Source organism: Physella acuta, unplaced genomic scaffold (assembly GCF_028476545.2).
Source record: "Physella acuta isolate Inbredline_101_S28 unplaced genomic scaffold, ASM2847654v3 ptg001700l, whole genome shotgun sequence".
Lineage (NCBI taxonomy): Eukaryota > Metazoa > Mollusca > Gastropoda > Physidae > Physella > Physella acuta.
This window is the reverse complement of record NW_026733213.1, coordinates 105,971-124,435: the sequence shown is the minus strand read 5'-3', so window position 1 is coordinate 124,435 and position 18,465 is coordinate 105,971. Positions and strand designations below refer to the sequence as shown.

At 39.4% G+C, this 18,465-nt stretch overlaps 1 protein-coding gene across 1 annotated transcript; it reads left to right on the top strand.

Annotated features, from left to right (window-relative positions):
• The first annotated feature begins 258 nt into the window (after positions 1-258).
• Positions 259-18,465, top strand: LOC131929980 (protein dhs-3-like). Its single transcript, XM_059286367.1, has 8 exons — positions 259-1,056; positions 5,691-5,843; positions 6,303-6,487; positions 8,066-8,197; positions 11,874-12,022; positions 12,174-12,269; positions 16,353-16,478; positions 17,240-18,465. The coding sequence occupies exons 2-8, from the start codon at positions 5,702-5,704 to the stop codon at positions 17,331-17,333; spliced, it is 924 nt and encodes a 307-aa protein (XP_059142350.1). The 5' UTR covers positions 259-1,056; positions 5,691-5,701; the 3' UTR covers positions 17,334-18,465.

Here is an 18,465-nt window from a genome sequence, read left to right as displayed (position 1 = left end):
CATAAACTTTTTTTGTGTCTCATGTTCAAAAGAAAAATTCTTTCCTAGCTAATGTTGAAGTGTTGTAAAGTGTAAAAATACATTTAAAATCAGTAACAGCCACTGCAGGATTTATCACCTATCACAGTTTTGCTTTCATCTGCCTTAGACAATTTGTACGTTAGAACTTTCACAACAAGGGCTCTCTAGACCACTGATACTATAACCCTCTGTGTAGAGCTACAGCCCTTTCAATAATTCTCCTCTGTAAAGCTGTCATTGAATGTTTTTTCCTTAATCATAGCCTTCCCTACTTCAGTCTCACTATAGCTGTCATTGAATATTTTTTCCTTAATCATAGCCTTCCCTACTTCAGTCTCACTATAGCTGTCATTGAATGTGTTTTCCTTAATCATAGCCTTCCCTACTTCAGTCTCACTATAGCTGTCATTGAATGTTTTTTCCTTAATCATAGCCTTCCCTACTTCAGTCTCACTATAGCTGTCATTGAATGTTTTTTCCTTAATCATAGCCTTCCCTACTTCAGTCTCACTATAGCTGTCATTGAATGTTTTTTCCTTAATCATAGCCTTCCCTACTTGAGCCTCACTATAGCTGTCATTGAATGTTTTTTCCTTAATCATAGCCTTCCCTACTTGAGTCTCACTATAGCTGTCATTGAATGTTTTTTCCTTAATCATAGCCTTCCCTACTTGAGTCTCACTATAGCTGTCATTGAATGTTTTTCCTTAATCATAGCCTTCCCTACTTGAGTCTCACTATAGCTGTCATTGAATGTTTTTCCTTAATCATAGCCTTCCCTACTTCAGTCTCACTATAGCTGTCATTGAATGTTTTTCCTTAATCATAGCCTTCCCTACTTGAGTCTCAAGGCCAGATACCTGGGTTATGGTTTGTGAATCTCACAGATAAAAAAGTAGAATTATATTCTGACCTTTGAACCTTTCAGATAAGCTGTCCTGTTTTCACCTAGGCTGTACAGTGAAAACACTGTTCAGGGGTGGCTGGGTATATTTTGTTTAGTCCTCACACTCTGGAGTAGGCGAACTTGTATCTGTAAGTGCTGCTTTAATTCTTTTTCCACAAATCTAAATGAGCATGTTTAATACTTGAATAATTTTAATTAAATGACTTAGAGGTGTGTTAGAATAATACATTTTGTGACTCTTCTACCTCAGACTTAACAACCTGTGACAGTTACCTGTCACACAGTTACCTGTGACACCTCCACCTGTGACACCTCTACCTGTGACACCTCTACCTGTGACACCTCTACCTGTGACACCTCTACCTGTGACACCTCCACCTGTGACACCTCTACCTGTGACACCTCTACCTGTGACACATCTGCCTGTGACACCTCTACCTGTGACACATCTACCTGTGACACCTCTTCCTGTGACACCTCTACCTGTGACACCTCTACCCGTGACACCTCCACCTGTGACACCTCTGTCTGTGACACCTCTGTCTGTGACACCTCTACCTGTGACACCTCTTCCTGTGACACCTCTACCTGTGACATTTGCCTGTGACACCTCTACCTGTGACACCTCTACCTGTGACATCTCTACCTGTGACACCTCTACCTGTGACACCTCTTCCTGTGACACCTCTTCCTGTGACACCTCTTCCTGTGACACCTCTACCTGTGACATTTGCCTGTGACACCTCTTCCTGTGACACCTCTACCTGTGACATTTACCTGTAACACCACTACCTGTGACACCTCTACCTGTGACACCTCTACCTGTGACACCTCTACCTGTGACATTTAGCTGTGACACCTCTACCTTTGACACCACTACCTGTGTCATTTGCCTGTGACACCTCTACCTGGGACACCTCTAGCTGTGACACCTCTACCTGTGACACCTCTACCTGTGACATTTGCATGTGACACCTCTACCTGTGACACCTCTACCTGTGACATATCTACCTGTGACACCTCTTCCTGTGACACCTTTACCTGTGACACCTCTACCTGTAACACCTCTACCTGTGACACCTCTACCTGTGACACCTCCACCTGTGACACCTCTACCTGTGACACCTCTACCTGTGACACCTCTGCCTGTGACACATCTACCTGTGGCACCTCTACCTGTGGCACCTCTACCTGTGACATTTGCCTGTGACACATCCACCTGTGACACCTCTACCTGTGACACCTCTACCTGTGACACCTCTTCCTGTGACACCTCTTCCTGTGACACCTCTACCTGTGACACATCTACCTGTGGCACCTCTACCTGTGGCACCTCTACCTGTGACATCTCTACCTGTGACACCTCTTCCTGTGACACCTCTACCTGTGACACCTCTACCTGTGACACCTCTTCCTGTGACATTACCTGTGACACCACTACCTGTGACACCTCTTCCTGTGACACCTCTTCCTGTGACACCTCTACATGTGACACCTCTACCTGTGACACCTCTTCCTGTGACACCTCTACCTGTGACATTTGCCTGTGACACCTCTACATGTGACACCTCTTCCTGTGACACCTCTACCTGTGACATTTGCCTGTGACACCTCTACATGTGACACCTCTACCTGTGACACCTCTACCTGTGACACCACTACCTGTGACACCTCTACCTGTGACATTACCTGTGACACCACTACCTGTGACACCTCTTCCTGTGACACCTCTACCTGTGACACCTCTACCTGTGACACCTCTTCCTGTGACACCTCTACCTGTGACATTTGCCTGTGACACCTCTACCTTGACACATCCACCTGTGGCAGTTACCTGTGACACCTCTACCTGTGACACCACTACCTGTGACACCTCTTATAACACAAGCTACAGTGCACATACTTCTCCTTATAACACAAGTAACAGTGCACATACCTGTCCTTATAACACAAGTAACAGTACACATACCTGTCATTATAACACAAGTAACATTGCACATACCTGTCCTTATAACACAAGTAACAGTACACATTCCTGTCCTTATAACACAAGTAACAGTGCACATACCTGTCCTTATAACACAAGTAACAGTACACATACCTGTCATTATAACACAAGTAACAGTTCACATACCTGTCCTTATAACACAAGTAACAGTGCACCTACCTGTCCTTATAACACAAGTAACAGTACACATACCTGTCCTTATAACACAAGTAACAGTGCACCTACCTGTCCTTATAACACAAGTAACAGTGCACCTACCTGTCCTTGTAACACAAGTAACAGTGCACCTACCTGTCCTTATAACACAAGTAACAGTGCACCTACCTGTCCTTATAACACAAGTAACAGTGCTCATACCTGTCCTTATAACACAAGTAACAGTGCACATACCTGTCCTTATAACACAAGTAACAGTGCACCTACCTGTCCTTATAACACAAGTAACAGTGCTCATACCTGTCCTTATAACACAACAGTGCACATACCTGTCCTTATAACACAACAGTGCACATACCTGTCCTTATAACACAACAGTGCACATACCTGTCCTTATAACACAACAGTGCACATACCTGTCCTTATAACGCAAGTAACAGTGCACCTACCTGTCCTTATAATGCAAGTAACAGTGCACCTACCTGTCCTTATAACACAAGTAACAGTGCACCTACCTGTCCTTATAACACAAGTAACAGTGCACATACCTGTCCTTATAACACAACAGTGCACATACCTGTCCTTATAACACAAGTAACAGTGCACATACCTGACCTTATAACACAACAGTGCACATACCTGTCCTTATAACACAACAGTGCACATACCTGTCCTTATAACGCAAGTAACAGTGCACCTACCTGTCCTTATAACGCAAGTAATAGTGCACATACCTGTCCTTATAACACAAGTAACAGTGCACATACCTGTCCTTATAACACAAGTAACAGTGCACCTACCTGTCCTTATAACACAAGTAACAGTGCACCTACCTGTCCTTATAACACAAGTAACAGTACACATACCTGTCCTTATAACACAAGTAACAGTGCACCTACCTGTCCTTATAACACAAGTAACAGTGCACCTACCTGTCCTTGTAACACAAGTAACAGTGCACCTACCTGTCCTTATAACACAAGTAACAGTGCACCTACCTGTCCTTATAACACAAGTAACAGTGCTCATACCTGTCCTTATAACACAAGTAACAGTGCACATACCTGTCCTTATAACACAAGTAACAGTGCACCTACCTGTCCTTATAACACAAGTAACAGTGCTCATACCTGTCCTTATAACACAACAGTGCACATACCTGTCCTTATAACACAACAGTGCACATACCTGTCCTTATAACACAACAGTGCACATACCTGTCCTTATAACACAACAGTGCACATACCTGTCCTTATAACGCAAGTAACAGTGCACCTACCTGTCCTTATAATGCAAGTAACAGTGCACCTACCTGTCCTTATAACACAAGTAACAGTGCACCTACCTGTCCTTATAACACAAGTAACAGTGCACATACCTGTCCTTATAACACAACAGTGCACATACCTGTCCTTATAACACAAGTAACAGTGCACATACCTGACCTTATAACACAACAGTGCACATACCTGTCCTTATAACACAACAGTGCACATACCTGTCCTTATAACGCAAGTAACAGTGCACCTACCTGTCCTTATAACGCAAGTAATAGTGCACATACCTGTCCTTATAACACAAGTAACAGTGCACATACCTGTCCTTATAACACAAGTAACAGTGCACCTACCTGTCCTTATAACACAAGTAACAGTGCACATACCTGTCCTTATAACACAAGTAACAATGCACATACCTGTCCTTATAACACAAGTAACAGTGAACCTACCTGTCCTTATAACACAAGTAACAGTCCACATACCTGTCCTTATAACACAAGTAACAGTGCACATACCTGTCCTTATAACACAAGTAACAGTGCACATACCTGTCCTTATAACACAAGTAACAATGCACATACCTGCCCTTATAACATAAGTAACAGTGAACCTACCTGTCCTTATAACACAAGTAACAGTCCACATACCTGTCCCTATAACACAAGTAACAGTGCACATACCTGTCCTTATAACACAAGTAACAATGCACATACCTGTCCTTATAACACAACAGTGCACATACATGTCCTTATAACACAAGTAACAGTGCACATACCTGTCCTTATAACACAAGTAACAGTGCACCTACCTGTCCTTATAACACAAGTAACAGTGCACATACCTGTCCTTATAACACAAGTAACAGTGCACATACCTGTCCTTATAACACAAGTAACAGTGCACATACCTGTCCTTATAACACAAGTAACAGTGCACCTACCTGTCCTTATAACACAAGTAACAGTGCACATACCTGTCCTTATAACACAAGTAACAGTGCACATACCTGTCCTTATAACACAAGTAACAGTGCACATACCTGTCCTTATAACACAAGTAACAGTGCACATACCTGTCCTTATAACACAAGTAACAGTGCACCTACCTGTCCTTATAACACAAGTAACAGTGCACATACCTGTCCTTATAACACAAGTAACAGTGCACATACCTGTCCTTATAACACAAGTAACAGTGCACATACCTGTCCTTATAACACAAGTAACAGTGCACATACCTGTCCTTATAACACAAGTAACAGTGCACCTACCTGTCCTTATAACACAAGTAACAGTGCACCTACCTGTCCTTATAACAGTGTGAGTGAACATGCAACTGTTTGTTGAGGTACTGTTGACCTTAGTCAAGGTCATCTGGCTCTGGCTCGTGGCCATCTACAAGGCCGTCGTCCCTGTGAGGTTCCAGGTTCAAAAGGATGTCAAAGGTCAAGTGGTTCTCATTACTGGGGCAGGTAGGTTGTGTGGGTTAGGGTTCAGTTTTTAGACTGGTTAAAAGTTTAAGTCAACCACCTACTATCTAGTTAAACTCACTACTTAGTGGTTAAGATATCAAGGCTTTAAAAAAAAATAAAGATACTTGTTTAATTTAGTTCATAATAATGAGAAAATAAAATTAAATTAATGCAATATTGTAAAATTACTACATATCAATTTTAAAATTTGACTGAAATGAAGTAATTTCTTGCTGGCTAAGACCATAAATAAAGTAGCATATGTTACATAACTTTCTCTGGAGGTTAATTTAGCACCTTATAAAATAGAAATCTGTATGTAACTTCAATCAAGGCTTGAGGGTGTCCATAGCAACCAAACCACAGTTTATTGTAGATTTCAGTCTAAGATTCTAGACAGATTATGTAATCAATCAGGACGGTTTTAAAAACTAATTTCCTGTGAATGAACTGTGTCAGGCAGTGGTCTGGGCCGTCTGATGAGTCTGAGGTTTGCAGTTTTGGGGTGCAAGCTGGTCCTGTGGGACGTTGACGAGAGGGGGAACACTGAGACAGAGTCCCTGGTCAGGTCCATGGGGGCAAAGGTCAAGGCCTACAGGGTGGACCTGTCCAAGAGGGAGGACATCTACAAGGTGGCCGACCAGGTAAACGATGATGAGCTCGTTAATTAGTGGCATAGCTAATTATTACTAATTAGCGTTTCTCATTACTAATTAAGAAACAAAACTAACACATTACAATTTAATGAAATAGTTTCTTATTACTTATTAGTCAGGTAGCTAAGCATTAGAGGACAGTGTGGTTGAATCATAGAGCATTCTGCTACTAGCTCAAAGGTCTCAGGTTCGGATCTTTGTCCACATTTGGGACTGTGGTACATGCATGTGTCCACCCAGCCCTGATGGGTACCTGATTTACAGTGGAGAATGTAAAGGTGGCTGGGTGTAGCGCAGGCAAGAAACATGAACTCCATTTGCCCCATGCTCTATAGGTCTGAAAGTGGGGTTTGACTTAGTTACACATAACTAGTTATCAAACATAACTAACACACTACTAATTAATCACTTAGCAAATACATTATTAATTAGTGACTGTTAATACATGTTGGCACTCAAGCCTCAGATCATGTCTAATTAACATCAGTGCTCCGTTAATTACTTTTGATTGATAATCCAAAGTAGGGGGGGGGGGGGTATGTCTAGCAGCTGTCATCCAAAGTTGATGTGATGTACAATTTATTTTTAAATAGATTGAAACAAACTAAATAAAAGTCATATACCATCACCAAAATAGTTGTAAGTAAATAACAGAGAAATTGTTGTAAGTAAATTGCAGAGAAATTGTTGTAGGTAAATAGAAGAGAAATGGTTGTAAGTAAATAACAGAGAAATTGTTGTAAGTAAATAGTGGAGAAATGTTTGTAAGTAAATAGTGGAGAAATTGTTGTAAGTAAATAGTGGAGAAATGTTTGTAAGTAAATAGTGGAGAAATATTGTAAGTAAATAATGGAGAAATGTTGTAAGTAAATAGTGGAGAAATGTTGTAAGTAAATAGTGGAGAAATGTTGTAAGTAAATAGTGGAGAAATGTTGTAAGTAAATAGTGGAGAAATGTTGTAAGTAAATAGTGGAGAAATGCTGTAAGTAAATAGTGGAGAAATGTTGTAAGTAAATAGTGGAGAAATTACTTACTTACTTAATCCTCATCACTCCCTGTGGAGTATAGGGCAACAACAAATCTCCGCCATTCCACCCTGTCCTGGGCGAGCCACTTTAGTTCATGCCAGGTTTTGCCAGTAGCCTGTACTTCTTCTTCCATCTCCCTCCTCCATGTTCCCAGTGGTCTTCCTCTACTTCTCTTTCCGGGTGGGTTCCACTTCAGCGCCATGTTGGGGAGTCTTTTTTTGCTCATGCGTAGGACATGGCCCAGCCATCTCCATCTCCTCGTTCTAACTTCTGAGACAATGTCGTTTAATCCTGTCCTTCGCCATATTTCCTTGTTCGGGACTTTGTCGTCCCACTTTATCCTGAGGATGCGTTGGAGGGATCTTCTTTCAAAGCCTCTGAGTAAATAGTGGAGAAATGGTTGTATGTAAATATAACCATGGGCTGACCCAAACAGGTAAAAGCTGCTGACATCATGATGTGTGATGTATGTTTCCTACAGGTGAAAGCTGATGTTGGTGATGTTGACATCATGATGGTTGATGTATGTTTCCTACAGGTGAAAGCTGATGTTGGTGATGTTGACATCCTAGTCAACAACGCTGGGATTGTGACAGGCAAAAATTTCCTGGACTGTCCCGATGCGCTGTGTGAGAAGACAATGCAGGTCAACATTCACGCACATTTTTGGGTGAGGTTTTGTGTGGGCGAGATTTATGTTCATAACTTATTTTGTGTGGGTCTATTGTGTTGTATGGGGGTCTGTGACTAAGGTTTTGTGTGGGTCTATGACTAAGGTTTTGTGTGGGTCTATGACTAAGGTTTTGTGTGGGTCTATGGCTAAGGTTTTGTGTTTGTTTATGACTACGGTTTTGTGTGGGTCTATGGCTAAGGTTTTGTGTTTGTCTATGACTAAGGTTTTGTGTTTGTCTATGACTAAGGTTTTGTGTGGGTCTATGACTAAGGTTTTGTGTGGGTCTAAGGTTTTGTGTGGGTCTATGACTAAGGTTTTGTGTGGGTCTATGACTAAGGTTTTGTGTGGGTCTATGACTAAGGTTTTGTGTGGGTCTATGACTAAGGTTTTGTGTGGGTCTATGACTAAGGTTTTGTGTGGGTCTATGACTAAGGTTTTGTGTGGGTCTATGACTAAGGTTTTGTGTGGGTGACTAAGGTTTTGTGTGGGTCTAAGGTTTTGTGTGGGTCTATGACTAAGGTTTTGTGTGGGTCTATGACTAAGGTTTTGTGTGGGTCTATGGCTAAGGTTTTGTGTTTGTCTATGACTAAGGTTTTGTGTTTGTCTATGACTAAGGTTTTGTGTGGGTCTATGACTAAGGTTTTGTGTGGGTCTAAGGTTTTGTGTGGGTCTATGACTAAGGTTTTGTGTGGGTCTATGACTAAGGTTTTGTGTGGGTCTATGACTAAGGTTTTGTGTGGGTCTATGACTAAGGTTTTGTGTGGGTCTATGACTAAGGTTTTGTGTGGGTCTATGACTAAGGTTTTGTGTGGGTGACTAAGGTTTTGTGTGGGTCTAAGGTTTTGTGTGGGTCTATGACTAAGGTTTTGTGTGGGTCTATGACTAAGGTTTTGTGTAGGTCTATGACTAAGGTTTTGTGTGGGTCTATGACTAAGGTTTTGTGTGGGTCTATGACTAAGGTTTTGTGTGGGTCTATGACTAAGATTTTGTGTGGGTCTATGACTAAGGTTTTGTGTAGGTCTATGACTAAGGTTTTGTGTGGGTCTATGACTAAGGTTTTGTGTAGGTCTATGACTAAGATTTTGTGTAGGTCTATGACTAAGGTTTTGTGTAGGTCTATGACTAAGGTTTTGTGTGGGTCTATGACTAAGGTTTTGTGTGGGTCTAAGGTTTTGTGTGGGTCTATGACTAAGGTTTTGTGTGGGTGACTAAGGTTTTGTGTGGGTCTAAGGTTTTGTGTGGGTCTATGACTAAGGTTTTGTATGGGTCTATGACTAAGGTTTTGTGTGGGTCTATGACTAAGGTTTTGTGTGGGTCTATGACTAAGGTTTTGTGTGGGTCTATGACTAAGATTTTGTGTGGGTCTATGACTAAGGTTTTGTGTGGGTCTATGACTAAGGTTTTGTGTGGGTCTATGACTAAGGTTTTGTGTGGGTCTATGACTAAGATTTTGTGTGGGTCTATGACTAAGGTTTTGTGTGGGTCTATGACTAAGGTTTTGTGTGGGTCTATGACTAAGGTTTTGTGTGGGTCTATGACTAAGGTTTTGTGTGGGTCTATGACTAAGGTTTTGTGTGGGTGACTAAGGTTTTGTGTGGGCCAGTCAGTTTTGTGTGGGTCTATGACTAAGATTTTGTGTAGGTCTATGACTAAGGTTTTGTGTGGGTCTATGACTAAGGTTTTGTGTGGGCCAGTCAGTTTTGTGTGGGTCTATGACTAAGATTTTGTGTGGGTCTATGACAGGTTTTGTGTGGGTCTATGGCTAAGGTTTTGTGTGGGTCTATGACTATGATTTTGTGTGGGTCTATGACTAAGATTTTGTGTGGGTCTATGACTAAGATTTTGTGTGGGTCTATGACTAAGGTTTTGTGTGGGTCTATGACTAAGGTTTTGTGTGGGTCTATGACTAAAGTTTTGTGTGGGTCTATGACTAAGGTTTTGTGTGGGTCTATGACTAAGGTTTTGTGTGGGTCTATGACTAAGGTTTTGTGTGGGTCTATGACTAAGATTTTGTGTGGGTCTATGACTAAGATTTTGTGTGGGTCTATGACTAAGGTTTTGTGTGGGTCTATGACTAAGGTTTTGTGTGGGTCTATGACTAAGATTTTGTGTGGGTCTATGACTAAGGTTTTGTGTGGGTCTATGACTAAGGTTTTGTGTGGGTCTATGACTAAGGTTTTGTGTAGGTCTATGACTAAGGTTTTGTGTAGGTCTATGACTAAGATTTTGTGTGGGTCTATGACTAAGGTTTTGTGTAGGTCTATGACTAAGGTTTTGTGTGGGTCTATGACTAAGGTTTTGTGTGGGTCTATGACTAAGGTTTTGTGTGGGTCTATGACTAAGGTTTTGTGTGGGTCTATGACTAAGGTTTTGTGTGGGTCTATGACTAAGGTTTTGTGTGGGTGACTAAGGTTTTGTGTGGGTCTAAGGTTTTGTGTGGGTCTATGACTAAGGTTTTGTGTGGGTCTATGACTAAGGTTTTGTGTAGGTCTATGACTAAGGTTTTGTGTGGGTCTATGACTAAGGTTTTGTGTGGGTCTATGACTAAGGTTTTGTGTGGGTCTATGACTAAGATTTTGTGTGGGTCTATGACTAAGGTTTTGTGTAGGTCTATGACTAAGGTTTTGTGTGGGTCTATGACTAAGGTTTTGTGTAGGTCTATGACTAAGATTTTGTGTAGGTCTATGACTAAGGTTTTGTGTAGGTCTATGACTAAGGTTTTGTGTGGGTCTATGACTAAGGTTTTGTGTGGGTCTAAGGTTTTGTGTGGGTCTATGACTAAGGTTTTGTGTGGGTGACTAAGGTTTTGTGTGGGTCTAAGGTTTTGTGTGGGTCTATGACTAAGGTTTTGTGTGGGTCTATGACTAAGGTTTTGTGTGGGTCTATGACTAAGGTTTTGTGTGGGTATATGACTAAGATTTTGTGTGGGTCTATGACTAAGGTTTTGTGTGGGTCTATGACTAAGGTTTTGTGTGGGTCTATGACTAAGGTTTTGTGTGGGTCTATGACTAAGATTTTGTGTGGGTCTATGACTAAGGTTTTGTGTGGGTCTATGACTAAGGTTTTGTGTGGGTCTATGACTAAGGTTTTGTGTGGGTCTATGACTAAGGTTTTGTGTGGGTCTATGACTAAGGTTTTGTGTGGGTGACTAAGGTTTTGTGTGGGCCAGTCAGTTTTGTGTGGGTCTATGACTAAGGTTTTGTGTAGGTCTATGACTAAGGTTTTGTGTGGGTCTATGACTAAGGTTTTGTGTGGGCCAGTCAGTTTTGTGTGGGTCTATGACTAAGATTTTGTGTGGGTCTATGACAGGTTTTGTGTGGGTCTATGGCTAAGGTTTTGTGTGGGTCTATGACTAAGATTTTGTGTGGGTCTATGACTAAGATTTTGTGTGGGTCTATGACTAAGATTTTGTGTGGGTCTATGACTAAGATTTTGTGTGGGTCTATGACTAAGGTTTTGTGTGGGTCTATGACTAAGGTTTTGTGTGGGTCTATGACTAAGATTTTGTGTGGGTCTATGACTAAGGTTTTGTGTGGGCCAGTCACATGACTTTCGCCACCCACTGAATAAAAATGTGAATGTTCCCCCTGGGCTACAACAACAAGCAAATGAACACCATAGCCATTTTGTGAAACCCTGCCCACATGTTAATATTGGACCCATCCCTCCCCAGACCACCAAATGTTTCCTGCCCTCAATGTTGACCAACAACCACGGCCATATAGTGACCATCGCCAGCTCTGCAGGTCTGTTTGGTGTCAGTGGCCTCAGCGACTACTGTGCCAGCAAGTTTGCTGCTGTGGGATTTGATGAGTCACTCAGGTGAGTTGAAGTGTCACTCAGGTGAGAAAATGTGAATTTGCCAAATGAATTTAAGCGAGAAGCCATGTTTAAAATAAGTTTTTACATTTCACATACTTGGTTTTCACCATTGAATTCTCTCATCTTTAAAATATGTATGATCACAAATCAGAAACGAGCTGTCCAAATTGGGTAAAGATGGCGTCAACACAACAGTTGTCTGCCCTTTCTACATCAATACAGGGATGTTTGAGGGCGTCAAAACAAGGTGAGTTCTTTCACCTGGTATAAACATCTTTCACCTGGTACAAACATCTTTCACCTGGTACAAACATCTTTCTCCTGGTACAAACATCTATTGTTTGGTACAAACATCTTTCACCTGGTACAAACATCTTTCTCCTAGTACAAACATCTTTCACCTGGTACAAACATCTTTCTCCTGGTACAAACATCTTTCTCCTGGTACAAACATCTTTCTCCTAGTACAAACATCTTTCTCCTGGTACAAGCATCTTTCTCCTGGTACAAACATCTTTCACCTGGTACAAACATCTTTCACCTGGTACAAACATCTTTCACCTGGTACAAACATCTTTCTCCTGGTACAAACATCTATTGTTTGGTACAAACATCTTTCACCTGGTACAAACATCTTTCTCCTAGTACAAACATCTTTCACCTGGTACAAACATCTTTCTCCTGGTACAAACATCTTTCTCCTGGTACAAACATCTTTCTCCTAGTACAAACATCTTTCTCCTGGTACAAGCATCTTTCTCCTGGTACAAACATCTTTCACCTGGTACAAACATCTTTCACCTGGTACAAACATCTTTCACCTGGTACAAACATCTTTCACCTGGTACAAACATCTTTCACCTGGTACAAACATCTTTCACCTGGTACAAACATCTATTGTTTGGTACAAACATCTTTCACCTGGTACAAACATTATTTAACCTGGTACAAACATCTTTCACCTGGTACAAACATCTTTCACCTGGTACAAACATCTTTCACCTGGTACAAACATCTTTCTCCTAGTACAAACATCTTTCACCTGGTACAAACATCTTTCACCTGGTACAAACATCTATTGTTTGGTACAAACATCTTTCTCCTGGTACAAACATCTTTCACCTGGTACAAACATCTTTCACCTGGTACAAACATTATTTAACCTGGTACAAACATCTTTCACCTGGTACAAACATCTTTCACCTGGTACAAACATCTTTCACCTGGTACAAACATCTTTCTCCTGGTACAAACATCTATTGTTTGGTACAAACATCTTTCTCCTGGTACAAACATCTTTCACCTGGTACAAACATCTTTCACCTGGTACAAACATCTTTCTCCTAGTACAAACATCTTTCACCTGGTACAAACATCTTTCACCTGGTACAAACATCTTTCACCTGGTACAAACATCTATTGTTTGGTACAAACATCTTTCACCTGGTACAAACATCTTTCTCCTGGTACAAACATCTTTCTCCTGGTACAAACATCTTTCACCTGGTACAAACATCTTTCACCTGGTACAAACATCTTTCACCTGGTACAAACATCTTTCACCTGGTACAAACATCTTTCACCTGGTACAAACATTATTTAACCTGGTACAAACATCTTTCACCTGGTACATACATTATTTAACCTGGTACAAACATCTTTCACCTGGTACAAACATCTTTCACCTGGTACAAACATCTTTCTCCTGGTACAAACATCTATTGTTTGGTACAAACATCTTTCACCTGGTACAAACATCTTTCTCCTAGTACAAACATCTTTCACCTGGTACAAACATCTTTCTCCTGGTACAAACATCTTTCACCTGGTACAAACATCTTTCTCCTGGTACAAACATCTATTGTTTGGTACAAACATCTTTCTCCTGGTACAAACATCTTTCTCCTGGTACAAACATCTTTCTCCTAGTACAAACATCTTTCTCCTGGTACAAGCATCTTTCTCCTGGTACAAACATCTTTCACCTGGTACAAACATCTTTCACCTGGTACAAACATCTTTCACCTGGTACAAACATCTTTCACCTGGTACAAACATCTTTCACCTGGTACAAACATCTTTCACCTGGTACAAACATCTTTCACCTGGTACAAACATCTATTGTTTGGTACAAACATCTTTCACCTGGTACAAACATTATTTAACCTGGTACAAACATCTTTCACCTGGTACAAACATCTTTCACCTGGTACAAACATCTTTCACCTGGTACAAACATCTTTCTCCTAGTACAAACATCTTTCACCTGGTACAAACATCTTTCACCTGGTACAAACATCTATTGTTTGGTACAAACATCTTTCTCCTGGTACAAACATCTTTCACCTGGTACAAACATCTTTCACCTGGTACAAACATTATTTAACCTGGTACAAACATCTTTCACCTGGTACAAACATCTTTCACCTGGTACAAACATCTTTCACCTGGTACAAACATCTTTCTCCTGGTACAAACATCTATTGTTTGGTACAAACATCTTTCTCCTGGTACAAACATCTTTCACCTGGTACAAACATCTTTCACCTGGTACAAACATCTTTCTCCTAGTACAAACATCTTTCACCTGGTACAAACATCTTTCACCTGGTACAAACATCTTTCACCTGGTACAAACATCTATTGTTTGGTACAAACATCTTTCACCTGGTACAAACATCTTTCTCCTGGTACAAACATCTTTCTCCTGGTACAAACATCTTTCACCTGGTACAAACATCTTTCACCTGGTACAAACATCTTTCACCTGGTACAAACATCTTTCACCTGGTACAAACATCTTTCACCTGGTACAAACATTATTTAACCTGGTACAAACATCTTTCACCTGGTACATACATTATTTAACCTGGTACAAACATCTTTCACCTGGTACAAACATCTTTCACCTGGTACAAACATTATTTAACCTGGTACAAAAATCTTCTCCTGGTATAGACATCTTTCACCTGGTACAAACATTATTTAACCTGGTACAAACATCTTTCACCTGGTACAAACATCTTTCACCTGGTACAAACATCTTTCACCTGGTACAAACATCTTTCACCTGGTACAAACATCTTTCACCTGGTACAAACATCTTTCACCTGGTACAAACATCTTTCACCTGGTACAAACATCTTTCACCTGGTACAAACATCTTTCACCTGGTACAAACATCTTTCACCTGGTACAAACATCTCCAATGGCCTCTTCGTTCATATTTGTAAATAGGCCAGGTATTTTCTCCAACACAATTAACTATTACATGTCAAATTGTTATGCACAATTTTGGCCATTGACTCAGTTTTCAGCCTGCTTTCTTTTTGGATTTGCTTCCATAGCCTTTTTCTATCCACAACAAACTACCTTGCAGCTGTTGTTTGATTTTTGAGGTTTTGCTCCTAAATGGGTTTTTTGTTGTCCCCTACTATTTAGCCTCAATTGCCCGAGGGTTCAAACTCTGGACGTTTGGGATTAGCAACCATGAAATGTTTCAGATTCCCAAAATGTCACAAATCTTGAAAGTGTTTGAAATGTTTCAGATTCCCAAAAATGTCACAAATCTTGAAAGTGTTTGAAATATTTCAGATTCTCAAAAATGTCACAAATCTTGAAAGTGTTTGAAATATTTCAGATTCCCAAAAATGTCACAAATCTTGAAAGTGTTTGAAATATTTCAGATTCCCAAAAATGTCACAAATCTTGAAAGTGTTTGAAATATTTCAGATTCCCAAAAATGTCAGAAATCTTGAAAGTGTTTGAAATATTTCAGATTCTCAAAAATGTCACAAATCTTGAAAGTGTTTGAAATATTTCAGATTCCCAAAAATGTCACAAATCTTGAAAGTGTTTGAAATGTTTCAGATTCCCAAAAATGTCACAAATCTTGAAAGTGTTTGAAATGTTTCAGATTCCCAAAAATGTCACAAATCTTGAAAGTGTTTGAAATATTTCAGATTCTGAAAAATGTCACAAATCTTGAAAGTGTTTGAAATATTTCAGATTCCCAAAAATGTCACAAATCTTGAAAGTGTTTGAAATATTTCAGATTCCCAAAAATGTCACTAATCTTGAAAGTGTTTAAAATATTTCAGATTCCCAAAAATGTCACTAATCTTGAAAGTGTTTAAAATATTTCAGATTCCCAAAAATGTCACAAATCTTGAAAGTGTTTGAAATATTTCAGATTCCCAAAAATGTCACAAATCTTGAAAGTGTTTGAAATATTTCAGATTCCCAAAAATGTCACTAATCTTGAAAGTGTTTAAAATATTTCAGATTCCCAAAAATGTCACTAATCTTGAAAGTGTTTGAAATATTTCAGATTCCCCAACATCCTGCCAATCTTGAACCCTGAGGAAGTTGTTGACAGGATAGTAAATGCTGTTCTAACCAATCAGGAGATGCTGATTATACCAAGGGTTTCCTACTTATTTTACTACATGAAAGGGTTAGTTATTTACTTTGTTCACTCTTTAGCGATCAATTATAATCACATTATTCTTTCCATATCTTATGACCATAACATAAATGGTCTCAAAATTACAAATATAACACTTCATTGAAAGTTGAAGAAAAATATACCCAAGGGAAATAACTTAGAAATTGAAAGTAGTTTTTGTTTTCCTTTGTTACCTCTCTTTGATCAGACACTTTGCGTTTGTGCTTTTTCAAACAATGTTAGGAAAAGAATCAAATAGATAAAACATAAGTTTTGTAAGTTGCCAACAGCCCTTTTCAAATAAAATCACGTGTGTGAGATAAGATATCAACCAGATTAAACAATCAATTCATCTTTAAGGAATTTTGTTTCTAAAAATGTATACATCTTTTTTTGTTAATTTAATACTGTCACAAATCCTTTAAATGGTAGGGGAATGTTGTTTCTACTGGTCTTTGTAAACAAACTGAAGTGAACATGTTTGTAGGTTTCCATATAATTTCTCTCAGGCTAGTGCCAAAGTTCAGGAAACTCTAATTTCCATATAATTTCTCTCAGGCTAGTGCCAGTCAAAGTTCAGGAAACTCTAATTTCCATACAATTGCACTCAGACTAGTGCCAGTCAAAGTTCAGGAAACTCTAATTTCCATACAATTTCACTCAGACTAGTGCCAGTCAAAGTTCAGGAAACTCTAATTTCCATACAATTTCTCTCAGACTAGTGCCAGTCAAAGTTCAGGAAACTCTAATTTCCATATAATTTCTCTCAGGCTAGTACCAGTCAAAGTTCAGGAAACAATGTCAAGGCTGTTTGGGGTCAACGACTCCATGGACGAGTTTTTGGGGCGCTCTAAAGAGAAATAATTGGACATTCAACACTTGGACCTATAGAATATGGACCTAAATTATTTGCACCAACATAACAACATTGACATTCAACACTTGGACCTATAGAATATGGACCTAAATTATTTGTACCAACATAACATGGACATTAAATGCTTGGACCAATATAACATGGACAAAATAACTCATAACAATATAACTTAGGTGTTATGAATTTAATCGAATGATTGTGAGGGCATGTGTGTTGTAAAATATTTGTGTGTAAATAAATGATAATGACGTTGTGTAAGAAAGGATGTGATGTTTTAGTGAAGTGTCATTGTTGCCGGGGAAGAAGGGATAGTTCAGTCAGTATAGTGTTATAGTTGCTAGGGAAGGATAGTTCAGTCAGTATAGTGTTATTGAAGTCTATGTCTAACCTTGTAAAAGTTGTCCCAGTCTATCTAGTGGTTGTCATGTGGCTGTTGGTGTAATAAAATTTTTAATTAAACAATGTGACCCTGTCAAGTATTTTGTTTATGTTGGTTTGTGGTAACTTGGGAAGCAGAACTCCTTTAGTATCCAGAAATGGAAGGGGGGGGGGGTGAGGAAATTGTAGTGAAATCCTCACCCTGCTATTTTCTTCAATCTATTGGTCCGTGTAAATGTTACATTAAACTAAATGGTATTCCATACTTTTTTCTTTACTTGAATCTAATGATCACTGTAAATGTAATATTAAACGAAATGGTATTCCATACTATTTTCTTTACTTGAATCTAATGATCACTGTAAATGTAATATTAAATGAAATGGTATTCCATACTAAGTTTCATTACCTTGCTCTATTGGTGATATATTTTACCTGTTTGTTTATTGCTCATCACATTATTGTATTGCCATGATTGTTTGTAAACAGTGACTGTTATACTTATAGCATTTCTGGCAATGTACAGGCAGTTATTGTTATTATTTATTACCAAGTGGAATACACCTGATCAGACTTTCATTTCACAAATTGTATTTTTCATCATTAAGTCACTACATCTATAACTGTATATTTATAGTGAAAAGTTTTACAACACTTAAATTAAATACATAAAACAGACACCGTGTTTTAATGTGTAAGTAAAAAATGTAGGCCTACACATCTATTAAATAAAACTAACAA

Coding starts and splice junctions, on each gene's coding strand:
- LOC131929980 (XM_059286367.1), top strand. CDS start 5,702: ATGCAACTGTTTGTTGAGGTACTGTTGACCTTAGTCAAGGTCATCTGG. Junction 5,844..6,302: donor GGTTCTCATTACTGGGGCAG/GTAGGTTGTGTG, acceptor GAACTGTGTCAG/GCAGTGGTCTGGGCCGTCTG. Junction 16,479..17,239: donor TTATTTTACTACATGAAAGG/GTTAGTTATTTA, acceptor AATTTCTCTCAG/GCTAGTACCAGTCAAAGTTC.